The sequence below is a fragment of the Tursiops truncatus genome, chromosome 1, assembly GCF_011762595.2.
Source record: "Tursiops truncatus isolate mTurTru1 chromosome 1, mTurTru1.mat.Y, whole genome shotgun sequence".
NCBI classification, from domain to species: domain Eukaryota; kingdom Metazoa; phylum Chordata; class Mammalia; order Artiodactyla; family Delphinidae; genus Tursiops; species Tursiops truncatus.
In genome coordinates this window covers 76,795,170-76,820,288 of record NC_047034.1, presented here as the reverse complement: position 1 = coordinate 76,820,288, position 25,119 = coordinate 76,795,170, and the positions used below count along the sequence as shown (strand labels likewise).

The 25,119-nt window shown below is 48.8% G+C and overlaps 2 protein-coding genes and 1 long non-coding RNA gene across 22 annotated transcripts in view; 1 reads left to right on the top strand and 2 right to left on the bottom strand.

The window, feature by feature from the left end:
• ANKRD35 (ankyrin repeat domain 35) overlaps positions 1–6,321 on the bottom strand; it is a 22,660-nt gene extending 16,339 nt beyond the window's left edge. For 2 of the 5 annotated variants that reach the window (XM_019919190.3, XM_019919189.3), the window contains exons 1-2: positions 6,191–6,321; positions 736–866 (exon numbers count right to left, since the gene is read on the bottom strand). In XM_019919190.3, the coding sequence (XP_019774749.2) occupies positions 736–866; positions 6,191–6,229 (170 nt within the window). In that variant the 5' untranslated portion in view covers positions 6,230–6,321. Of the gene's footprint in view, positions 1–234; positions 872–6,190 lie in introns of those variants that run through there. The other 3 variants (XM_019919192.3, XM_073808541.1, XM_019919191.3) reach the window with 2 other exon arrangements.
• On the top strand, positions 4,744–11,951 carry LOC109547331 (uncharacterized). 4 transcript variants are annotated; one of them, XR_012333460.1, is made up of 3 exons: positions 4,744–5,594; positions 6,141–7,721; positions 10,192–11,951. It is a non-coding gene; the product is annotated as an uncharacterized lncRNA (long non-coding RNA). The 4 variants fall into 4 exon arrangements; XR_012333459.1 differs by lacking the exon at positions 4,744–5,594 and having other exon boundaries at positions 6,202–6,315; positions 6,752–7,721; XR_012333458.1 differs by lacking the exon at positions 4,744–5,594 and adding an exon at positions 9,664–9,749 and having other exon boundaries at positions 6,548–7,721.
• Positions 8,617–25,119, bottom strand: ITGA10 (integrin subunit alpha 10). 13 transcript variants are annotated; one of them, XM_033860380.2, is made up of 30 exons: positions 24,336–25,119; positions 22,689–22,800; positions 22,380–22,489; positions 21,693–21,784; positions 21,352–21,466; positions 20,511–20,638; positions 20,204–20,352; positions 19,403–19,553; positions 19,035–19,200; positions 18,823–18,896; positions 18,448–18,592; positions 18,071–18,219; positions 17,706–17,849; positions 17,366–17,569; positions 16,941–17,071; positions 16,040–16,206; positions 15,801–15,943; positions 15,258–15,371; positions 14,976–15,061; positions 14,680–14,821; positions 14,438–14,530; positions 14,232–14,308; positions 13,983–14,072; positions 13,460–13,544; positions 13,176–13,289; positions 12,835–12,915; positions 12,575–12,688; positions 10,907–11,002; positions 10,517–10,630; positions 8,617–10,219 (listed from the first exon to the last, which is right to left on the bottom strand). In XM_033860380.2, the coding sequence occupies exons 1-30, from the start codon at positions 24,385–24,387 to the stop codon at positions 10,154–10,156; spliced, it is 3,504 nt and encodes a 1,167-aa protein (XP_033716271.1). In that variant the 5' UTR covers positions 24,388–25,119; the 3' UTR covers positions 8,617–10,153. The 13 variants fall into 13 exon arrangements, 8 of the variants coding, with proteins under 8 accessions (XP_033716271.1, XP_073664589.1, XP_073664595.1 ...); XM_073808488.1 differs by having other exon boundaries at positions 10,517–11,002; XM_073808494.1 differs by having other exon boundaries at positions 10,517–11,002; positions 16,941–17,044.

Here is a 25,119-nt window from a genome sequence, read left to right as displayed (position 1 = left end):
ATGAGGAATGGGAGAACCTTAATAAGCACTGCCTACTAAGCTCCGTCACCCCGAAGCCAATCCCAAAAGCAGAGAGGGAAGCTCCCGTAGCCTGACTTTCTGAGAAAGAGAAGCCTATATAAATGGCCTACTGTTAAAACTTCAGAGGAGGCTGGGAGCAAAGGTAGGAATAAGAGCTACAGGTCTCAAGCAATCTCAGAGCACTGCAGGGGCGTCCAGGGAACACATAATTACCTGTAACTCAGCACAGGACACTTAGCAGACTGGAAGTGTCACAGAGTGGGCCAGAGCAGAGGGCTGGACATTTGCAGGCTGACTTGGGTAGAGACAAGGGCTAATATCCCTCTTGTTCTAATCACTCCTTCCAGCCACATGACTCTCATGGCCACCACTGCACTCCTAATTTCTCAAGCATACACACCCTCCTATTTGTACAATGAAGAAATACTCTATTTAGTGTATGTTTCAGTTTTCCGTTTGTTTCATGGGCTTTATGTCCTTTTTTGGTCAATTTTGTTGATGTGGGTCATGAGGTGTGTGGACCTCAGGGACAATATCTTCTTCCCCCACTTTGTGCAGCACTTGATATGTAGCAAAGATTTATTGATATACTTGCTAATTAAGACAAAAAAGGGCTCTGACGTTGTAGGCATTTCCTGGTCTTACATCATACTGGGGTTTGGGTTTTTAAAGAGAGCCACATACCAAGGGTGGGGATCAAGAAGGCTTACTTACGGGGACTGGCCGTTCGAGTCTAGCTTGGTGGGTCGGGCAGATTTCCTGGAGGCCAGGGCAGCCACACATCCCACGTCCCCCCGCTGCACTGCCTCCAGAAGCTTCTGATCACGGCGGTTCCATCTCTCCACCTGGTCCAGAGCCACAGATTGCGTGAATATAAGAGGCGGGGGTAGAGTGGAGAAAGAAAAGAAGAACATGTTTAGGATGCCAAGCAAGGGAAAAGGGACATCCCTGAGATCCTTTCAGTGTTCCACAAGTCGCTCAGTCTAGATCATTTAGTCCTTCTAGGTGGGCCAGTTAAATAGTCACCAACTCATATGCCACTGGGGACTACTGCCCGTTTTTGCCAGCCCTGGACCAAAAGGTGCTTGGACTACTGAATTAAAAATCATTTTTGAGGACTGAATGCATAGTAATTCAAATGTCTTTTTTTTTTTTTTTTTCCGGTACGCAGGCCTCTCACTGTTGTGGCCTCTCCCGTTGCGGAGCACAGGCTCCAGACGCGCAGACTCAGCGGCCATGGCTCACGGGCCCAGCCGCTCCGCGGCCCTCAAGTATCTTTTTATCAGCATTATGATTATTGTTGTTAGGTGCACAAACTCCTAGCAATCGTAGCCATGATTCCTTTCCCTTTTGCTCTTTAAGTCTTGCTGGAGCAAACTGAACCAAACTGACCACTCTGGACTGGGTTCACCTTGCCTCTCAATGCCCCAAGCCCCATGCTCCTCTGTTTCTTTGTTCTCAGATATTTGAGAAATCAAGGCACCTGGCTTTGGGTCATAGCTAGGAGTCCAAATACCTATCCATAGCATCTCTACCCATTGGCTTTGGAGCCCAAAACTAGGAGCAGAAGTACAGAGTTTTCGTTTTCCCTTCTCATGCCTATGCCCTCAGGCTAGTCCTTCTTCCCCTTCCATGGCAACAACAACCAAAAGGCAAAGACAGGTTTCTAGCTCGGCTTGAGGAGGCAGCTCCCCTCCTCCACCCTTCCCTCCCTCCTCATTTTCCTGGCAGGGAGCAGCTGTCCCAGACAACAGCCATACCTGGGCACGCATTGTTCTACCATGCCAGCTTGACTTTTTCAGGTGGTGGGGTAATTACAATAATTGAAGTATCACAGAACATGAAAGAGCTGTGTAAAAACACCCAGAGCTGAAAGCACGGAAAAGCCTGGTTTGGTCCAGAGAGGAAAGGAAAGGAAAGGAAGAAAGGATGCAAAAATCTGTGGAATGGTGAAAAGGGCCCTAGGTGAATATTTGTCAGCAGGCCTAAGTTCATGGCCTTGTTCAGCTACTTCAGTAATTCACATACTTCAGCTACCTAGAGTAAGTCATTGAACACCTCTAATCTGTTTCCTCATCTATAAAATGAGGAAAATAATAACTACCTCATCATGCTGTATTAAATGAGCTAACGTATATAAAATCTCTCTGTAAACTGTAAAAAGCTATACAAGTGTATGGCATCCTTATAAAAAAACAGGAAGCAGTGGGGGACTGGTGGCGGCACATTGCATTTTATGAGGTGTAATTGCAACAAGAAGAGGCTATAGGAGAAGGTGGGGAAAAAAGGGGTCTATGGAAGCCAACTCATTTTCAGATACATAGCCAGGGCAAATTATTAATCAAGAACAGGAAAGACTTTAAATGCCTAAACCATACAATTATCTAAGGTAGATGGATTCTGAGGTAATACTCGTGAGGTAATTCCTCGTAGCCCTTTTAAGTGCTATTTCAATTACCCTCTCAACACCCCTAGAAAGTAGTTAGGGCTGATATTATTTTATCTAGTTGACAGAAAAGAAACTGAAGCACACTGAGGTTAGATAACTGTCCAGGGTCACACCACAAAATAGTGGTAAAATTGAGATTAGAACCCAGGCCATCAGATGCCCTATTCTAGTTCTCACCACCAGGCCATTTACTACGGAGCTATGGAAGGTTTACTTATTTTCAAATAAACGGTCTAAGACCGCCTCCAGGGTAAAACCACCCACCTTCAGACACTCCTCTGTACAAGGAGAAGAGTCTCCAAACAGGTTAATTCTCAAAGGACATAATAAGCAAAATGACTGCTCCACATACCAACAGACTGAGATGTAATAACACGTTATCCAATGCCCCATGGGGGGCCATATCACCCTCAGAAAAAGCAGACAGCTAGAACTACACCTCCACCACAGGACGCCACCATCAGCTGACCTCAATCTGAAGTTCTCTATTTAAAATCCTGATTCTAACACTTTCTATCCTTGTGAATTGAGGCATGTAAAACTTTTTTGAACCTCAGTTTGCTAATAAAATAACACTATATAAAGCACCTAGAACTGTCTGTCACGTAGTTAAGGTACACAATAAATGTTAGCCCTAATCCCCAGCCTTCCTAGCCTTGCTTGGCACATTTTGGGTGTTCCTGGGCTCAGAATTCTCCATCCAGGGGAGTGGGAGGAAGGGATCTTGATCATATCGGGTAATGTATGACAGTCAAGCTGTATAGATGGTAAAGGTGCTTCTTAGCAAGGTAGATAATTCTCTTTCCAGCTAGATAGTTCTAAATCCACCCAATTTACTTCCTATAATTTTGTTATACCAAGAAGAATTTAGTATAGGTAGAAATTCTTCACAGCCAAACCTCTGCAGAGCTAGGGTGAAGAAGAACAGAGGGGAACTTCCCTGGCAGTCCAGTGGTTAAAACTCTACACTCCCAATGCAGGGGGCACGGGTTCGATCCCTTGTAGGGGAACTAAGATCCCGCATGGCCACATGGCAAGTACAAAAAAAAAAAAAAAAAAAAAGAGCAGAGGGATGCTTCCGAATTTCAAGATCCAGTCTATTGTTCATCACAGCCTCAAGGGAGCAATCACCAAATTAATCAGCAGACTCAAAACAAGGATAAGCTTTGTATCTCCCGTAGGATTGGGGGTGGGGGGGGTGGCTTTGTAGAAGTAATTGCAGCCTCTGCTTATCTCTGGCCATGTGTCTATGACCGTCCTATCAAGGTGGAACACACCAACAGTAGAGAGAGAAACAGCAGAGAGAGTGGGTACCTCTGTAGGACAGGTGAATGGAAATGGAAATGCTGTCCTGGAGGAACCAGGAGCTGTCTCTCAATTTTTAAAATGCAACTGACATTCCTCTAAGCTGATCCAGTGCTTACTGTTTAAAGCTATTTTCTGACTTACTTCCTACATACGCAGAGTAAGCTGCCTATGTAAGACACCCTCAAAGGTATCCTCTACTTGACTAGATCAAAATGAGATTATAGGAGCTGGCTTTTGTTTTTTTGTTTCTTAAACTTCCTATATGTATTCTGGATGACTTAGATTAATTTTTAAATGATCACAGATCCTTCAGTCCTTATCTCAATCTGAGGGTGCAATCTGGATCCAGGGGTGGGAGCGGGTATGGAAAGGGGCAATCTTCTGCCATGACTGGGAAGCCAGGCTTTGGGAGTGGTCAGGAAGGCTGTCACACTATTTCTCTGACAAACTGGTTCAGAGCGGTTAGCCACTCAGGGAGTGGAGGAATTTATCATGAGAAGTGTGGGGAAGTTTCAAGAGGAAACAATTTACAGCTTAAACTGGTCTATTTTCAATCTTGTTGGATCCATACCCTGACTGAGGAAACACATTTCTTTCCAGCTAAGTAGTTCTAAATTCACCTAATTTACTACCTATAATCTTGTACTAAGAAGAGTTTAGAATGGGTAGAAATTCTTCATGGCCAAACCTCTGTAGAGCTGGGATGAGGAAGGACAGAGGAATGCTTTAGAATTCCAACATTCAGCCCATTGTTCATCCCAGCATCCTGGAAAGTAGGTATTGACCAACAATTGGAGAATGAGGATGAATGAGATAGTTTCCCCATTCCTAAGGAGCAGGCAGACTCCACAAACCTGAAAGGGCAAGGCAATGTGGAGGACTTTCAGTAACTAAGAAAGAGTCCATGTGAATAAGAAAATCATCCCGAGTTAAGACATTCTGGATAGCCTCAGTTTCTGGTACCTTTAGTAGTCATTCAGTAAATGCCTTTTGATTGGTTGATTAATGTGTGGAAACTAAGTGGGGAAGCAAACATTAAGTGGGATGAGAACAGGCCTCAACAGAGTTCCTACTCTTGCCTCGTAGGTCACTTCCAGGCTTCTGTGGCCTGCCCATGCAGGGTGAGCTGAGCATTTCTCACGTTTGCTCAATGAATGACACCACAAAGTCAAGTTAGGCTAAGCAATATTACTACAGGTAGTTGGCTACTTCACTTCAAAATGAACTGTCATCCCAGTCTCCACACAAAATTTCATCCCTAGATAGGGGGTCTCTCTGTAAGAGATCTTCAGAGAAGAAGAAGCTATACCCTCCCTTAGCCACTCCCTTCTGTAGTCTTCTCCCTGTGTTTTGTTCTGGGAGAACATGGGGAGGACAGTGACTTCTACTGGGAACTCTCAGAGTGAATCCATTTTATCCTCTTCGCCTCTCACCATTACCGTTCCCCAGCTCAGTCAAAGGAAGCAGAGAGTATAGGCCCTAAACAACTGGGTGAGGGTCTAGAATGAAGGAAGATTATGGGGAGAAGCAGGCAGAAGGCCTTGAGTGGCCCAAAAACCAGTATGATGACCAGGCACTGCAGTGAACTGGCCAGAGTGGATTCTGCAGGCAATTTACCCATTCCTTGGGGAGCTGCCAGGCAACTGTCCTCCTCTGGCAGTGCCTGTTGGGCCGGCCAGGCCGGACTGCAAGATTAACCCGCAGAGAGCAGGCAGAAGGAGGTCGGGGAGTTGAACAGCCACTGGACAGAGAGGAGCAGAGCTTGAAGGGGAGAACAGGAGAAGGCTGCTGCTGTCAGAGCACCGACTGGAAAGAGGTTTGGAGTGATGTCTGAGAGCCAGTGGTGCTGATGAGAGAATGGAAGTGGAAGTGGCATGGGGTGAGATGGGGGCAAGGACAGAGAAGACTCTATGAGGAAGTGCTAGGGGAAAGCACGGGGCTGGAAGTACTTGCTGGACTGAGAGCAAGGATTAGGCCATATAGGAAGGCAGGCTTGTGAGGACAAGGCAGGGCTGGTAAATGGGGCGTGGGGCAGTACTTGGGAGACAGAAAGGGGCTTGGGGCTGAGCAGGGGCTGGGGATAGGACAGATACTTGAAGGTAGTTCAGTACTGGGAAACAGAGAAGAAGTAGAGAACATAGCCTTTGGGAGGCGGCAGGGGCTGCCGGAAACATATCATTAGTTGGGGGTGTAGATGCTTGGAGGACAAGAAAGGGCCAAGGGAAAGGACCTTGTGGGAGACAGGGTCTTGAGGAAGGCAGGGAGGGAGGGCTGCACTGCGGGAGCGAAAGAGCTAGAAAGACCGATAAAGAGAAAAGGCGACGGTGCGTGGAGATGGGACTCAGGACTTCTGTCACCACAGGGCTTGGACCCCAGCCCCATGCCCATCCTCCCAGACATTGTAGCACATACCGCCACCTGTGAGCTGGAGCAGGAGAAGATGCGCTTCATGGCCGGGGCCGGGGCCACGGGGGGACGGGGACGCGCGGCGAGCGGGGTCACAGGTTCCTGAACCCACCGGACTCGTCTGCAGCTGTGTAAGAGAGCTGTCAAAAGCAAACCGGGACCCGCCCCAGGGGGGGCCACCCCGTTCAATCAGAGGCAAGAATCCGAGGGCTGGTCTTAACACTCCGCCCCTGGCCCAGCCTCACTCCGCCGTTGCGGAGACAAAAATCCTGCAGTCTCCGCCTGGGCTTGGTCTCAAAACCTCACCCTCCCAAACCGAACCCGCCCCCAGCTCCGACCTGCTCAATCGTAAAAGGGACCTCAGGTCCCCAGACCCGGGATCCGGCTAAAACTCCTCCCCCTGCCCCGCCCCGCCCCGCCCCTCCCCGCAGTTCCAGGCTGCGGCTCCACCCCAAGCCCCGCCTCAGCCCCGTCCCCCGGAGCGCAGCCGCAGGAGTCTCCCGGTGTGCACGCCTCTTAGAAACTGTCGCATTTAACCACTGGTGACGAAGATTTGATTATATCCAGAGATATTTGCCGACTTAGTTACCTCTGCTTCGTCCCCCCATTCCGCGGCCAAAAACCCGGGCACAAAGAAGGATTTGAAGAGAGCAGTTTGGAAACGGGAGGAGATTGTAGTGCCGAGCAAAGGACTGAGCGTGGATGATGCACGACCCACCGCAACGTGGAGAAAGGGGACCAGGCCTAATATCCCAGCGCACCTCTACGTTAGTAAAGGGCACAGGGAGAGGAGCGATTTTTTTTATTCTAAGCATTCCCTTCCACAAAAATATGCACAAAACCGTCTTCATTATTTCCACTGCCCTTTAAATTCAGATTCTCAGAAATTCGTGCTTGAACAGTTAGTCTACCCGTCTCTCTTTTCTCCTCCCTTCAGCCAGAGAGAGCACACTCAAATGCATGTGAAAGCCTACAGGATAAAGGTCAGAGTTCTTAACGTAGTTTACTAGGCTCATCAGGAGCTGCACTCTGCCTGTTCAAGTCTCATCTCTCACTACTTTCACAAACAGTCTAATGCTCAGGCTGCTCCAATCTACTACAGTTCCCTTCCCAACTGGTGATTAATCCTCCCTGGAATGCCTCCTCTCACACTTGGTGGCCCCTCAAGACTTTTTTTTTTTTCTGTAAACTTTTAAAGTCCCTCCAACCTCACCTAAAAAAGTGTGCCTCTTGTGTGCGACACATTTCTAATACTGATATGTCGTCTAGCAACCAGCTCTCTGTATTTTCCATTATATGTTTACATGTTTGTTTCCCCTACTAGACTGGGCTCTTTGATGGTAGGAGTTGCATTTTATATTATTCAAATTGCCTAGCACATATTAGGTGCTTAATGTCTGATGAGTGAATGAACAAAAGAATGAATAAAGGAACAAAGGAGCAATGATGAGAAGAAAGCAACACCTGTGTGTCTGAGGAGAGCCTGGTGTTTCTACAGTTGCTTCTCAAACTGGCTCTGCTTCAAAGGAAGAAAGAGGTAACAGGCTTTTTGAAGAACAGGTTGGGGTTAGAGAAAGTCCCATTCTGGCGCTGAGGAAGACAGAAGAGAGGGATCTCTAGGTGGAGAAAAATATTAAGAGTGCTTTTTTAATCATGTGGAGAGAGAATTAGATGAACCAGTCCTCAAGGATACCCATCTCCCTTTGCAGGCTGACTGGGGATAAAGAGGGGAAATCTGTCAACATAACCATGGCCTCAGTCCTTGCCCCAGAAACAAGTGTGCTGCATAAATGTTGATCAAACTATAGCCTATATGAATTGTACTAAGGGCCACCATGGATCCTCCTGCCACAAAATAACTCACCAGCTTGGCACAGAATGGCTGTCCCAGCCTAATAGGCCAGGTAACTATAACAATAGTTACCATTTATTAAGTACTTACTATATGTTCACTTTACTTGAATCATCTCATTTAGTCCTCACAACCCTAATAAGTTTAAAGTCAAGAAAGTCAAGACATTGAGAAGTTAAATCTGTTCAAGGTCAAGCAGGATTTAAGTGGTAGAGCTTAGATTTAAACCCAAGTCTGTCTTCATTCTTAACCACTGCTCTACACAGCTTTTTATCTGAGCCTCAGGATAGTTATGACTTGCCCAAAGCCACTTAGCTCATAAATGGCAGGCCTGGGATTTCAGTATAGGCCTATGTGTTCACCAAACCTACACATTTTACACTCTACGCTCATTGAAGTAGGTGAGGATTGCAGGAGGCTAGAGCACATCTCCAGTGGGAGAGTCACAGAAAACATTTCAATACTTCATAACCTTGCCTTCCAGGGACTCAATTGTATAAGGTCTCAAGGTAAACTGAGACTCCACCTCTCACCCTTTGTGAGCACTCTATATCCCAGGGAACTCAAAGAGAGCCAGAAGTCATTTGACACTGAACTTTATTTGTTCTGACCATCTGATACACTGTCTACCCTGCTAGGAAACAGAGACAATGCTGTCTGCAAAAGGCCAGAGACATGCCAAAATAAACACTGTGACCAGATCTCAAGAACAGCCCTGGAGGACAGAGTCTGGGGCGGCTAGTCAACTGCCCAATCGGGTCCCCTCTCTTCTCAGCTCTGAATGGGTGCTGATTCTTCAAATGGCTGTCAGAGCTGCCCTCTGGAGACCAGTAACTAACTTTGGTGTCCAAAGTCTTGATTACAGAGAACTGTATGTTACCCAGTTGTCAATGAGAATCCACTTCTCTTTACTGGCCATGACCAAAAAATGGGAGTCAGGTGGTGGGGTGGTCCAGAGATAGAAACTAACTTGAGAATTTCCAGTAAACGTCAAGCAAGGGCTGTCCAACTGATTGTACCAGAGAAGCCCTACAAGGTATGACTGGAGATGCCCCAGAAACATTTCCTAGGAGATATTTGTGCTATATAAACAGTGCCAAGTAAGTAAGGGCTTGCTTCCCAGAGACCTCTTGCAACCTACTTCAGCTTCTTCCTTAATTCAGACCCCATGGGGCTGCTGCTTCCCAAATCTAGTAAGGTGAAAGCGTTTCCCACCATCAACTCCCTTCTCTCTAGTTTCTATAAGGAGGCTCCAAGGAGGGCTCATGAGTGTGCGAGGCCTGAGAGAGGAGAAGACTGCCTAGGGTATCCAGTCTTCTCTGTTATTCCAGCTCTAGCCACGTGGGGGCCCCTGGCTCCAGAGAATCGGGCACCCAGCTCTGGCTTTGCTCCCAGGGAAGGCTGGAGAGTTGGGAAACCCTTGCCCAGAAGGCCTGGGGCAGCTCCCTTTCACCAGCACCTGAGGGCGGGCGAGTGCACCACGAAAGTCTCAGGTTTCAGGGGGATGGCAGTTGCCTGTCTAAAGGCTTCTCTGTTCCTTGGAATTGTACAGAATGTCTCTTGTGGCTTTTTCTCCTCCCTCCTTTTTTCCTGTTGACTCTCCCCATCCGGCCCTCTGAATCACCAGACTCCACAGGAAAGCAGCAGATGTTGACTTTACTTCGTTCAAGCCAACGTCAGCTCTCTCCTGTGGAGTGGGGAGAAGGCAGGAAGGTGAGAGGTGGGAAATGGAGGAAGATAACCCTCGTCCTTTCCAAATTGTGAGGGAGGATGTAGAGGGAAACTGAAAGAAGTCAGGGACCTAGGCAAAAAATTCTTAATTCCTGGGGATGGGGAAAAAAGAACCCTACACTAAGGTCCCAGTGTTGGCTCTGGAACCAGGATGGTAAGGAGGGAAGCGCAGGGTGGGAGTGTTTAGTGCCAGCCCTTCTCGTCTGAGGTAAGGCCTCATCCCTTGCCAGCAGCATCCTCATGACTCAAAGGTCAAGTCAGGCTGCAGGTCTGGGGAGATAGTCCAGAGGCTTCTTCCTGTCCCATCTGAGCCCCCAAACCTCTGCTGTTATGCAAGTCTTTTGGAGAAGCTGCCAGGGAGGACTTTCTAGGGCTTTATTCTACATTCATTGCTCCAATTTCTCTTCTCTTTTTTCTTCCTCAGGGATTTTCTTACGGGCAAAGAAGCCAAGCTGTAGGGAAAGAGATAAGAGTCTTCACCAAATGCCCTGCCTGGGGACCCGGCCAACAGCCCTCAGATGTATCTGAAGTCTTCAATTTTGTTCTGCTTCCAAAACTGAGATTCAAATTTATTTTATTTGGCTTAGTTTAATTCAACCAACATTTGTGGAGGACAGTGAAGGAGATCTGGGCATGACACCCACAGCCTGCTTAGCTGCCCAGCACAAATCCGGTTCTCCCGGCTATAATCAAGGATTCCTTAATTCACGAGCACCATGCCCCGTACTCCCCACGACAGCAGTGCTTACCTTCCAAAGGCAGAAGACAAGGAGAGCAAGCAGAAGCAGCCCTCCCAGGACACTGCCAATGAGGATCCACAGGGAGATGAGGACAGGGCGGGACTGAATTACCTCCAGGAGGCTCTGCATAGGAAGGAGAGTTGTTTTTTGTTTGCACCGTTTTGCCCAGCTAGCCTCACCCAACATTGTAGCAAAGCCAGCCGCAAAATAGAAGACTAAAAGGAAAGAGACTGAGGTAGGAATGGAGGCAGTGGGACCCCACCATTCTGATTTATCACTTCTGACTCCCTGACTGCTGCCTAATGAAGACACCTCTGTTCTGAAAAATCTCACAGGTGCCCTTAGGCCACTGCCACCCTTACTAGTTCCACAGTTCTCAGACTCAGTCTCCAGCCCCACCTCACTCCAACGGGAGGCTTCAGTCAGCTGTAGGACACTGCCCTCCTCAGTTCCCAGCTCGAAGGTGCTGACCACTGTCAGAGACTTGAATTTGGCCTGCGAATGGAAAGACATTTAAAGTGAGCCATCATCTGAACTGGGAGATTGGGATTGATTAATATATGTATAAAAAGGATAACTAATAAGAATCTGCAGTATAAAAAAATAAATAAAATTCAAAAAAAATAAAAAAAAAAATAAAGTGAGCCATCATCAGGTGATAAGGCTCTCAGAACCCTAATGGCAAAGATGAGGCTGAGGGGCACAACTTCCAGGATGTTCAAAATCAGAGGAAAAGGTTGGAGACTGATGGGGAAAGAAAAGAAGGGTAACAGATGGAAAGCCTATGGCCCTTCATATACTCTGTTTGCTCTACCTGAAATGCATTCAACTCCTCTTTCTTTGGCTAACTCCTACCCTTCCTTTAGATGTCATCCCCTCTGGGAAGTAGGAAAGTGTTCCCTCCTAACCCCCATTACCCTGGATCAGGTTATAATATTCTGTTTACTTCTCTGTCTTTCACCTCTGAACTATAAGATCCTTGAGGTCAAGGGTTGTGTGTTAGTAATTTATGTGTCCCTAGTTTCTCAATAAATCTTTGTTAAAAGAATAAATAAATGAATGAAAAAAGGATACCAAAGAGAGATAGAAAGAGAACCAGACTTAGGGAAGGATGGCCTGTCACACTTAACTTCCCTGAAAGATGCCTACATCCCAGGGATCTTGTGTAATTCAAAGTATACAGAACACGGGAAAGCACAATATAAACCCCTAGTACTAAACAGCTGTTATAATTAAGAGGTCATTTCCCTGCTCAGGAACTCACATGACTCCTGACTGCCTATCATATTAGGTTCTATTTCATCTTCCTGGCTTTAAAGATCTTTGATAATCTAGATCTCTTTCACTATACAATATCACTTCCCACTACCCTCCATGCTTAACCCTGCATGTAATATCAACTATTTACTCATTCATTTAATAAAAATGTATTAAATCACTACAATGAGTTAGGCATGGTGCTAAATGTTGGGGATATTCTCCTCAGTGTCTACCTAATAGAGGGCTTTTTATATAGCAGGCATTTGATGGGTTGATTGAATTTAGGTATCCTATAAATGTTGGTTGGGGCTTCCCTGGTGGCGCAGTGGTTGAGAGTCCACCTGCCGATGCAGGGGACACGGGTTCGTGCCCCAGTCCGGGAAGATCCCACATGCCGCGGAGCGGCTGGGCCCGTGAGCCATGGCCGCTGAGCCTGCGCGTCCGGAGCCTGCGCGTCCGGAGCCTGTGCTCCGCAACGGGAGAGGCCACGACAGTGAGAGGCCCGCATAATGTCGGTTGATTATTGATATAACAATAAGATATGATAAAATGGAGGAAAATACAAGAATAGTAACTAGCTTCTAGTGAGTTCATCTCATTTTTCACTTAGTCTTTACAACAACCCTATGAAGTAGGTCTTTTCGTCCTCATTTTAGAGATGAGGAGAAAGAAACTTAGAAAAATTAAATAACTTTGTGAGTAGGAGGCAAAGCTCGAACTTGAACACGAGTCTGTCTACCGGAAAAGGCTATGCTAAAGTCCCAGATAGGAGCAGCAGGGGAAAGCAGTGGAAAAGGAAAAGTTTACCCTTCGGAAAAATTCATTGTGAACCAGCCTCAGTAGTCCAACAGAGACCTCAGTCCCCTTTGCCAGTCGCCCAAGGTGGCACCTCATGACCTGACACCGGGAATTGTTCCCATTCTACCAGAAGAGAGAGACACATCAGGACGCTGGGGTGGAAATATCCCTCACTCCCCACTCTACTCTCCAGCCCAAGGCTCCAAACTCTACTGCTCCCCCCTGCATTCCCACTCCGTACACCTCCTTTGCCCTCTTGTGACTCATACCAGCCAGCTTGTGTGCTGGAGCTCCTCTGGATGCACAGGGGGCTCTGGGGGCTCAGTCAGGTTCTGCACTGTGCAGCTTGCCTAGAGGAAGATCCAACTTGAGGGACCCTCTTGATGGTGAGAGGCCGGCCACTCCAGGCTGAGCAGGAGCACACCACCCACACTCTTGTAGTTCTTCCCTGGGTGATCCCTTTCTTTCTTCTCAACGAAGCGACGTATGTGAAAGAAAGGCGCCCCCAGGGAGGGAGGAGCCCTAAGAGCAGTGACCCAGGACGCTGGGAGCTGGGTGAGTCCACCAAATCAAGAGGGCAGGGTTCCACACGCCCCTAGCCCAGACTCACATTGTTAGTGATGACTTGAGACAGTGACAGGAAGTAATGGCCCCCATGGGCCACGGCTGGAAGGAGGGCTGAGACGATGAGGCCACTGACCACATAGCAGCCAAGGTTCTGAACCTAAGAGAAGGATTGGAAATGGGAAGAGGTGAGAGGCAGAGAAAGACTCTTCCTCATCCGTTCCCCTTTACCCTCAATACCACTGAAATCTAAGAGAGACTCCTCCCATACTTTGCCCAGGAACTCCTCCCCCTCCCTCTGCTTATGCCCAGGTCCCTCCAGCTTCTCACCCTAAGAGTGGTTTTGAATTCAGGGCCGGGGCCCACTGGGAGGGTCCCATATGGGTGAACCTCATAGCGGTGCAGAGTGGACTCACTGCGTGGACACCAAGTCAGGAAGCACATGGTCACAGCCATGACACAGACACAGGGGCACATGATCAGCACACAGACATGGATTCAGGGAAGGTAGGGCCAGCACATGGATAAAGAGATAGGGGTACATAGAGAAGATAGAAATGAGACATGACATAGACTTGGTACAAACTTTATGGCCACACCCCATATCCCATCACACCAGCTCCAACCCCCAGGGCCCAGCAAAGCCCTACAACTAGGATGCATAAGTACTACACCTAAGAAAGAAAGATGCTTAAGAGAAGCTTCAGCATGAGTGGGACTGAGGGCAAAAAGATAGAGCAGCCCTAAGGGTTTGGTGTTTGGGAACACTGAAGCACATGGAGGGAGAGGGGGGAAACATAAAGAGTATGAGTCTGGGGTCAGAATGGGGTCTCAGTGGGGAGCTGAGCCATACCTAGAGAATAGGAGGTGAGGCTCATACTGGATGTAGGCTGAGGTCTGGGCTGTGTTATCATGAAGCGTGCCATTTCTCTCCAGGCTATTGCTGTAGGGTCAGGGGGAGAGGCTCGCATCCCAGCCCTGTCTCAGACACCCCTCTCTAGAGTAAAGGAGTCACGCTGTTTCCACCCCTGCTCCCACCCGCACACCACCACCACCAAGACCCAACAGGAGAGGCCTGGGAGGAAATGCCCATCGTTCTCACCTGGTGGCAGTCAGCCTCACAAGGACCTGGCTCAGGAGGAAGGAGCAGCTAAACTCAAACTCTAGCAGAAAGGTCACCTGGGAGAGAGGGACACGGTAGATTTCTCCTCATGGGACAATACAGAGGAACAGGAGCCCTTGTGTGCCTCCTTTCCTAAACTCCCAGGCCCTGCAGATTCCAGCCCCTGATCCTGGGCCCCAACTCACCTTGGCTCCAGCCTGGAAGACAGGATGCCCCACGCTGCAGAGGCGGGCATGAGGGGAAGGGGCTGCACACTCCACCTTCACTGGGCCGTCCCCCTGAGAGCAGAGGAAGCGGGGTGGAGGCTAAGGTGGGGCTGCAACTGCCCTCCTGCCTGCAGCCTCTAAACACTGCAAGCCTTTCCCTAGAGCCCCTCACAGACAATACCCCAATTGTCCTCCTCCCAAATTCCCTCCCCCAAGGGCACCTGAGGAGTAAAACTGGATAGGTGAAGGTTTCTGGAGAAGCTGAGACTCAGGCTAGTGTTGTAGGCATTTTCCTTCCTGTTCTTCAGAGTTGCTGACACCAGCACTTTCCGCCGACCACCTCGAACCACGAATGGGTCCTTCCTAGGAGTCGTGGATAAAAGAGAGACCAGAGTTGAAGGAGCGCCAGAAGCCTCACTTCTGTCTTCCTGGGCAAGAAACAACCCTCCATCTCCCTTCAAGTCCCTTCTGATCTGTCTCGGGTCACCCCCATTTGGCCAGTTCATGTCCATCCCACCTGGAGCCTCTGATGTTCATATTAGCTCGAAGTACCAGATCTGTGACACATTCATTGTCAGGGCCACAGTCCTTCGAGAAGGGGACCTAGAGGAGAGAGAAGGGGCTGAGGGCTGAGAGGAAGGCGTGGGAGAAAGGAATGGGATTGAGGGAAAAGTGAAAAGAGTGGGTGCCCAAGTTAGATTTCACTGTGATCTCATGTCTCCTCCCTCCCCTTTCTCTTGAATTCACTGAGAAGGGCAGTGTTGGCACCCAGGGCAGGGCAGGGCTTGGCACTTCTGACCAGCTTTCGTATGGAGGTAGGTGAGCCCTCATCCAGCACAGGCCCTGGTTTTGTGGTGTTGTCCAAAGCAAAGGTCACAGTCAAGGCCACTGGCCGGAGGTAATCTGATGTATCCTAAGAGAAACCAGAGTCAAGGATCATGGGGAGCCAGGATTAGGGATACGACCCAGGAATCCTAGCAGAATGTGATAATTATGGCGATATTTACGGAGCACTTTCTGTGTGCCGGGCACTGTCCTAAGGTTTTATCAATACTATTACATTTAATTCTAAGACAGCTAACTCCTATTTTGTAGTTGTTATTATTATCCCCGCTTTTCAGGCAAGGAAACTAAGGTTTGCAGGTTATATGAGTTGCCAGAATTCACAGGTGGTAAACAGCAGAGCAGGATTCAAACCCAGATCAGCCTGACTCCACAGTCTGATCTTTCTCACTTTGCTGACTCTGGCTTTCTTGCCGATCCAGCAGAAAGTCCTCCCTCTGATCCAGCCTTCTTCTCACTCCCAGGCCCTGATGCAAAGCAGTTCCTGCCCCCTCCTCACCAGCACATGGAAGTGCAGCGGCTCACAAGTGATAGTCCCCACACTGAGCCGGAGCCGCCGAGGGGACAGCCTCTGGCCAGAGCCGTCAAACGCTGCACGGGCTCCAGCTGTCCACTCATCCAGCGATGCTGTGAACCGCACATCTGAATGGGGCAGGCAAGAGTGCAGGTGGAGAGGGGTCCCAAGATCATGGCAGGCAAGGGGTTGAGAGCTGCCTAGCATGCACTCTAGTCACTCACGGAATTGGCGATCCCAGCGACCGGGAGTGCGGGAGGTCACTTGGAAGCAAAGGGCTGCAGATAGGCAGGCTGCCTCCTGGCTGCGTCGCTTGCAGTCCCTCTGAACCACACTGATGGCTGGCGGGGTCACATCCAGTGAAGGGGCCAGGTGGACAATGGGCCGGGAGCTGGGAACAGGGTGGGAAAGAAAGTCTAGCAGAGGGAAGAAAGCCCTTTGAGAAAGGCAGTCCCCAGTGTTTGCCTCCCTGAGGTCAAAGGAAAGAATAAGGAGCTAGGGGACACATGTGTCCGCCTCCCCTGAACCTTCTGACAGAAGTAAGATAATAGTTAACATTTTTTAAAAATTAATTTATTTTTATTTTTGGCTGCCTGGGTCTTCACTGCTGCGTGTGGCCTTTCTCTCTAGCTGCGGCGAGCAGGGACTACTCTTGGCCTTGGTGCATGGGCTTCTCATTGCGGTGGCCTCTCCCATTGCGGAGCACGGGTTCTAGGTGTGTGGGTTTCAGTAGTTGTGGTACGCGGGCTCAGTAGTTGTGGTGCATGGGCTTAGTTGCTCCGCAGCATGTGGGATCCTCCTGTACCAGGGATCGAACCCTTGTCCCCTGCATTGGCAGGCGGATTCTTAACCACTGCACCACCAGGCAAGTCCCAATAGCTAACATTTAATCAGCACTTGCCGTGTGCTAGGCACTGTGTTTAGATCTTTTCACAGATTATAGCGTTTAATCCTCACAACAAACCTCTAAGGCAGGTACGATTATTATTCCCATTTTATAAACTAGGAAACAGAGGCACAGAGTAAGTTGATCAAGAAAGCCAAATGCAGCTTTGTGATTCCAAAGCCCTTGCTTTTAACAGCTATGCCATGCTGTCTACTGCTACCTGAGCTGGGGCCACTCACCTGAGCAGGATGGCTGCCCCTTGGGCACCCACAGCAACATCTACCAGGTCATCTCCATCCAGATCTAACCGGCCATCCACACTTCGGCCAAAGTAGCTGAGGGCCTGTGGCATGGAGACAGCAGCAATCCGCTGAGAGGGAGAGAGGAGACACTGAGCAGAGACTCACACAACTGGTTGCCCACGCCTCCCACCTGGCTTTTTCTAATTCTCCCCTCAGGCATGAGGAGGAATGAGAGGAACTTGCCTGTGTTCAGGAGTCTCTAGTACAGCAACATGTTTCCTACCCCACCGCCTCACCTTTTTGACTACTGATAAAAAAGGCACTTGTTCAGTTTGGGTCTCAAGCCCAGGGGAGCAATGATAACCAAAGGGTGCACCTCCTTTCCTCCCACCATGCCCCTGCCTCGTCGGGGCACTCCTGACCTGGGCAGGACAGGGCTTGACTCCACTCTGGGTCCCGTGATAGAGATACAGTGCTCCACGGTGCCCATCCTCCAGGGGCGCTCCCATAGCCACATCAGCAAAACCATCTTGGTTCAGATCAGGAAGGGCAGCCATGGCAAAGCCAAACCGAGCATCCTGTGGGGGTTCTGGCTGAAGTGTTCCCTGGAGTGTCAGCAAGGACTGCTGGTGGAGGTGAGGAGAAGGCAGAAGATGCTGATTTGACAGTCCCAACCTCTCAGCCAGCCCTCAAATGTGTGTGCCTTCCCTCACTCCCTTTGCCCCCCACAGACAAGTTCTAGGGTACCCCAGCAAGTCTCACCTGGCCCACCAGATACACATAAACACGTCCTGTCTCCTTGTTCTGGGGCCCCAGGAACATGGGGGCAGCCACAAGCAAGACGTCAGTTGTTCCATCCCCATCCGTATCCAATGGGCAGAGCTCACTGCCAAAGTACGAGCCAATCTGGAGAGCGGTGGGTAGTGGTGACCCCAGAGGAAAGGGAAGGCAAGATTATGGACAAGTGGGGAGCACCTGCCAATCTGGTCCTCACATCCCTGACAGACTCTGCCAACCAGAATTCAACACAGACTTTTAAGGCCCCTCTCTTGTCCCTTCACTCTCTTCCCCCACAGCCTGAAGGTCCCTCAGGAGCCAAGGGTCTCACCCTCCCTTGGATGCCCTACCTGCTCCCCCTGGAGGCTCTGGGCGACCCTCACAGCCCCATCTTTCTTAAGCTGGAAGGCGATGACCTTTCCTCGATGTCTAAACCGAGGAGCTCCTGAGAGAAAGAGGCGGCGTCCACCCCGCAAAAGCATGGAGGAAACTGAGTAACCTAGAAGTGGACAAGGAATCGGAGGTGAAAGGGAAAGAAGATGGGGTCAGAGTAGGAGGTTTCCCTAAAGGCACAGAAGGGGGTCCCAAAGGAAGGTAGCAGGAGATCAGTGAGAAACTGCATGAGTTAAGAGTGAGTACCTTATACCCTCCATCCCACCCCCCACTGAGGAAGCATTTTTTTTTTCCCCCTCCACCATCTAATCCTTTGCAGCTCTCTGCTACTCACCCAGGTAGGCTGCATGGTTCTGCAATGCAGGGGGGAACTCATCTTCCAGGGCCGTCCGTGGCGGGAAGAGGCGGCGACCTTCTTCAAGCCATAACACTGAGCCCCCCCAGTCATAAGCCCCTACCATCCCGAAGAGAATCCCATCCTGTAGGGCAGAACCAGATGGGGTCGCTGAAAAGACAGTGGGGAATAAGAAGAAAAAGCTCTCCAGGAGTGAGAGGGTCACTGAGGGCATGCTGGGGTCAGTTGGTGGGGTATGGGAAGGTCAGCATGGACATTGGTTAAAGGAGGAATCCGGAAGACCCTGGGGTTGAAGCTGTCTGAGTTAGAGGCTGGAAGGAGTCAGATGTTGAGAGGGGTCAGAGTCTGTCCAACCGTTAGCCGATGAGTAGAGAAACCAATCTGAGACATTTCCAGCCCAAAGGAGCTTTCATTTTCTCCGTGGGACCCTTGAGTGTGAGAAAACATCATGAGGCAATATAAGGGAAGACAGTTTCCCCTTTGACCTTCTGAACTTATTCCAGAAGCCCACCTATACCCCAGAACTCCCCCTACCCTGTCCTCTGTTTCTCCAGGGTAATCATTACCCTCAAGGCCAAAAATCCGGTCCCCTAATGCATCCACAATGTCAGTCAGTGCTGCTTCATCTGTGACATTGAAGAAGAATCTCTCGTCTGGATCACTGGCAATAGCTCTGATTTCCCGCAGGAAAGCGCTGGGGTCTCGCTGCCGCCGGAGGTAGTGACCAAGGACCTGGGGTCAGGAGATAAAGGTGGGGTCTGCTAGCTGTGTGCTGTGAGACGGTAGAGCTGTACAGGACACAGCCAACTAAAGAGAAGAAAGGGAATACGGCTGATGTCTGGGAAGGGGTCAACGTCTGTTTTCTTAAGTTCCCAGTCCTCAGTGTCACCCTCCCCAATCCCTTCTATCCTTCCAGATCCAGAGCTGTTCTCACTGCAATCCCATAGCGTGTCACTCTGCCAGCTTCGCAGGCCTTTAGTGCTGCAGGAAGTTCCTCTCCATCATGTGACTCTCCATCAGTGACAACCACCAGTAGCCTGGCAGCCTCTGGTCGGCCCCCATGGGACTGACTGAATCCTTCTGTGCTGAGAAGAGAGAGAAAGGAGTGAGGTGTGATCAGATGTGTGCAGATAGATACACATACACACAGTACTTAACACTGTCGGCAGTTCACTGAGGCCAGGCCTCTTGCCTTTTAGCCCATCTCCCCAACTGTCTAGCGTAGAGACTGGCATACAGTAAGAGCTCAAATGTCTGAATGTCATAGAACATATAGAGCAGCATATCATCAATGCAAGTAAGTATAAAATCCATTCACTCATAGATTCATTCAGCAAATGTTGTATTTAGGAGGACAAATATTAAGGGAACGTAGAATAAAGGAGAATGGTCAGGTCAGAGGAGTCTTCCCAGAGATGAGTTTTGTCACGTTTGGAAAATGGGCTAGGACATGAGTGGTGGAAAACCCGAGGGCCAAGAGCAAAGTGGGAGTGGAGGTATATAGACAGAGAGAATTCTGTCTGCAGAGATAAATAAAGCAGAAACATGGAGAGACACAGACAATTTGTAGAAATGCAATGAGTGCGATGACAGCCAATTTAGCCTTCCCCCACCGACATTAGTGTGCAAAAAAAAATAAGCTGGCAAGACATCTTGGGATGTACACGTACACACTGCACTCCAAAGCCTCCCCTAACCCTTCTGGCTTCCCACACCCCCCTTCCCAGTGCCTCACCAGGCCATCATTATTGCTTGAGCAGTCTTTGTTTCTCGTCCCTCCCGCCGGCTCAGGTTCCTTGCTGCTCTCACCACTTCTTCTTTGGTTCGGAAATCTCCCAGGGACCACTCATGTACAGAGCTCTCCCCATACTGTACCAGTCCCACCTGAGAATAAAGTGTGCACTCTAATGGAGTGTGGGGGTGGAGAAGGTATGCGAGGGAGGGGAGACGAGCACCTGGATACTACTGAAAATGCTACCTACATTTATCTCCTCTCTCCCTGTCTCTCCCCCTCCAAGCCCATCCATGTCGCCTTCTCTTACCTGTATCTGCTCCGGGTCAATAAATAATCTCCCTACTAGTCTTCGCAGGAAGGTCTGAACTTCAGACCAGGGGTAGATGCTGTTGGAGCCGTCCAACACAATGACGACATCCATGTATGTGGGACAGCCTAGGAGGAGGGGTATAGTGATGGGGAACAGAGGGGTAAAGGACATTGGGCATGGGGACAACAAGGGAAGAGGTCACAGGAGGGCACATTTAATTCAAACATTTATTAGGCACTTTTACATATAAGGAAGATAGTGTGCCAGGTCCTGGGTAAATATAAAAATGTATAAAAGAGAAGATGGGCATATATACAATTGACTAAAAAAACAAAGAAGAAGGGATCAAGCGCTAGTAGAAACATAGCACCACTCTATGATGTGAGAGAAAAAAGGAGGGTCAGTCCTGATGGTGGAGAATCAAAGGAGGCAGCGACTGAGAAGATACTGAAGACTGGAGATGTTTGAGGAGAGGAGACAAAACAGGAAGGCATTTGGGTGGAGAACACTTTAAACAAAAAGAGATGGAGGTATAAAAATAGATGACACATAGGAGAATGGTGAGGTGAAGGCTATAGCCAAGGTGCAGGGTATGAAGGGATATAGTGAGAGCTGAGTTTTTGAAGTTGATTAAATCAGTTCATGGAGTCTTGACGACCTGGTAAAGAGTCTTAATTCTCATCTGTTAGGAAACATGGAGCTTTTGTGGACATGTTAGGTAGCAGTGAGGATAAGCCATGCAGTTCCCCTGTCAAGCATCATACCCTGTGGCCCCATCTTTTTCCCACCCTGCACCCCATTCTAGGGACTGAGTCCTCAGCCCCTTCTCCTGGCTCACGTTGTACAGTGGGTGCCAGGCTTCCCTGGGGCCGGAACGAAGCATCTACACGGGCACATATCCCAGAACTGAAGACAGATGAGCCACAAGCACGAGACCAGAGAGGGGCACAAGCCTGGGGATGGGTAGAGGAAACAGTTACTCCCAGGCTTGGGAGGGCATCCTCAGAACATGCTCTTTGTCAAAAGAGGCATTGAGACCACTCCCCAAGACCCCCCTCCTTGCTTTCTAGGGTTTTTAACTCCTTGACCCCTCCACACAGACCAGTTTCCCTTATCATACCACCCTTTTCTCTACCACAAACCGTCAGAGACCCCGCCACCACCCTTTCCTTAGCTTACCATGAATCCCCCATCACCAACTGTCTCCAGTAGAGACATCCCCAGGTGCATATTCACAGCAGGACGAGATGAATTTCCCAGTGGATAGTCACCTGGTTGGAGTGGAGTGGAAGAGCATGAGATCATGGGGTCACAGATGGGGTGACTGAGTTCAGGATGATTTTGGAAGAGGATGAGAAGAGGTCCGGATCAAGTCAGGAAGAGGAGTACGTGGGATATGGAGGTAAAGAAGTAAGGTGTGATATCACTCATATGTGGAGTCTAATTTTTTTTAATGTTATCTATGAACTTATTTACAAAACAGAAACAGACTCACAGATTTTGAAAACAAACTTATGGCTACCAAAGGGGAAACATGGAGGTGGGAGGGATAAATTAGGAGCTTGGGATTAACATACACACACTACTATATATAAAATAGATAATCAACAAGGACCTACTGTATAGCACAGGGAACTCTACTCAGTATTCTATAATAACCTATATGGGAAAAGAATCTGAAAAAGAATGAATATATGTATATGTATAACTGAATCACTTTGCTGTACACCTGAAACTAACACAACATTGTAAATCAACTATGCTCCAAAAAACTTAAAAACAAAAAAAAAGTGAGGTGTAAGGGGTCAAAGCTACTAGTGTATCAAGGTTAGGGGTTAGGAGTGGAAGAGTGAGGAGTCTTCTTACCCAAGTGGCCCTTGGCACATGGGGCATTGTGGGAGCCCCCTACAGGGCAGCGATAAACATCCCCCCTTCGGTCGCCTGAAGGCCCATCCCAGGGCGCACCCACCAACATCCTGGGAGGAGGAAATGAATACAAGCATAGCGTAAATATGACACTTGAGATAGGCCAGAGGGAAAGGGCACGGTGACGGCAAGTCTAGAGCCCCAGCCATTTCCAAAGAACCAGATTAGTTTATATTTCCATCTACCTTGCCTCCCCCTTAACAGCTCTATCACAGTCCCAATCCCACGGCCCCCTGGTTTCCTCCTCACCATCGGCGTCCACCCCCAACATGTTGTAAGACACTGTATCCAAATTCAGCCTCCGGTGGCCCTGGAAATAGGCGTGGGTGATGCACGTCCAGGTTAAAGGGGGAGCAGAGACCTGGGGGGCCAGGATCATAAGGTTAGCAGGAATCAGCCAGAGAACCTAATGAATGCCCAGAGGTACAACCAGAGAGAAACCGTGGAGGGAACTTTTTGATCTCAGCCTATCTCCCTTCTTTTTACTCATAAGCTGCCCTGGACTCTGTGAATGTCATATACTCCAAGCAAGGATGATTTTCTTCCTGTGTTTGGGTCCAGATGTCTAAACTGTGGCCCTCTGCCATGCTGTTGCACAGATGTATTTCCATTCCTATCCCCCAAATTTCATTTACAGACATGTCTGGAAGGGTCAAGTTCCCCTTTTCTACATCATTCCTCCTACACATCCTCCTCTCCAAGCTGTGAGGGTCAAAAGAGGGAGAAGGCCTTTCTGCAGCCCCAGAACAACTATTCCTTACAAATTCTCCCCAAACCCAGGACCATAGGGAAAACAAGAGGAGGTTAGTGAACACTGCATGTCTGGGTCTCTTCTTCTCTCCCTGTCTCTTCTTGACTCCCAGTATCATTGTTACACTCTCACTCTCCTTCTCCAATGTCTAGGTCTCTGGCTGATTCCAGCCCTGGAAACCTCAGTGGTAATTAACTGGGTGGAGCCACTCGCCTACATCCATGGTTTGCCATACATCCTTTCCAAGGGTGCCATCACTCCCAAAGTTTCTCACGATCCACTTCCTTTGTAATTCATCCCCCCTCCCAACTGCCCCCTGCCTACTTGCATTTCTTCCTTAACTCTCAGCCCACTCTAAAGACCCCCTCAATCATGTTCTTGCTGACTCTTCCCTCCCAACCCCAATCTGTTTAAAATCAGAGCTGGTATTTTAGGAAACGAAGATTACAGGGCACTGATGAGGAAAAATTCCAGGCCTCTTGTCCCTCCCATGGTTCTTTCCCTGTGACTTGCTCCTTCAAGTAACCCCCACTCAGGCCACCCCACCACCACTTTCACCAATGGCTATAGCTCTGTCTCAAACCAAGCTCATTTTCAGAAAAGTGTTTTGTATGTGAGCCTTTTTGCATCCAGGAAACTGGCAAGGCTGTATGACCAGGAACTGTAGCACATTGGTTAGATAAACCCAGAGTTCTGACCACACAGTTAGTCAGTTATGTCTCAGGAACCCAGAGACCACCAAGGGCAGGGAGAAGTAGGGAGGGGGATAATAGTAATCAGACTAGCCATGTGGAAGTTCACATCATGTTTCTTTTTGGTCGCCTCACTCTTCCAGGGCTTAGGACAAAGTTTTATTTAATTGGACACAAATATTACACAAGGCACTGGACAGCTTCAGCCCTTGCCAGGCAGTCATATGTGTGGGCAAAAGAATGCAAACCCATGCACATGTGTACGCACACACCACACACACACACACACACATACACACACACACACACACACACACACACACACACACGAAACATAGAATCAGTTAACCTCTTAACCTAACTCCCAAAGAATTTTAACCATAAAGATCCCAATGCTAAACAATCCATATATCTTTCGTTCCCACCAGAAACCAAGAAGTTAACCTCCCTCACCTGTCAGGAACATCAGGGGCAAGAACAGGTGGGGGATGAGGGGGAACTCCATGTCTGGATGTTCTCTGTCTGCGTGAGAAGTCCTCTGTGCCTCTGTCCCTCTCCTTCTCTGTTTTCTGTACTTTCCCTCCTATCCTGCCCCCTCCCACTGGCAGCTAAAAATAAAGTTGGAAGGAATGGGAGGAGTAATGGTGGGGAAGTGTGGGGAGCCCCAGACCAAGGAAAGGAGGAATGAGCGATTTTAGTGTATTTCTCTGCCTTGGTGCTGCCCCCTGGAGGCATCATCTCAGTATCCAAAGAGAACACAATTCTTGACTTTCTGTCCTTTCTTTCTCTTCCTCTTTTTTCTACCCTTTGTTGTTGCCTAGCAATAATGCTTTCCTCAGGTTTGGAATAGAAGGTAGGAGTGGGAGACAGATTCTTTTTACCTCCTAACCTTATTTATCTCAACCTGGAATATGGAAAATGAAAGAGCTGATAACAGTGACATCATTTCCCCACCTACTCAGAGTCCCAACATGTGAAGACACAGCCCACCCACAAACCAAGACTTACCATCTCCATTCCACTTAGTTCTGTTTGTGACTCTTAGCCTATGCTGCCTTATGGCATTATAGTTTTTGGAGGAACTATAAACCATGAACTGGTATGGGGTAGCTTTGTGGAACCAGTATTATTACTTTAACATTAGACTCTCATCTCCTCAACTAAGCTATAAACTTCTGAAGTTGGGAACATGGAGCCTCTTAGCTTTCTGTATCTCTACCACTTAGTATTATGCCCT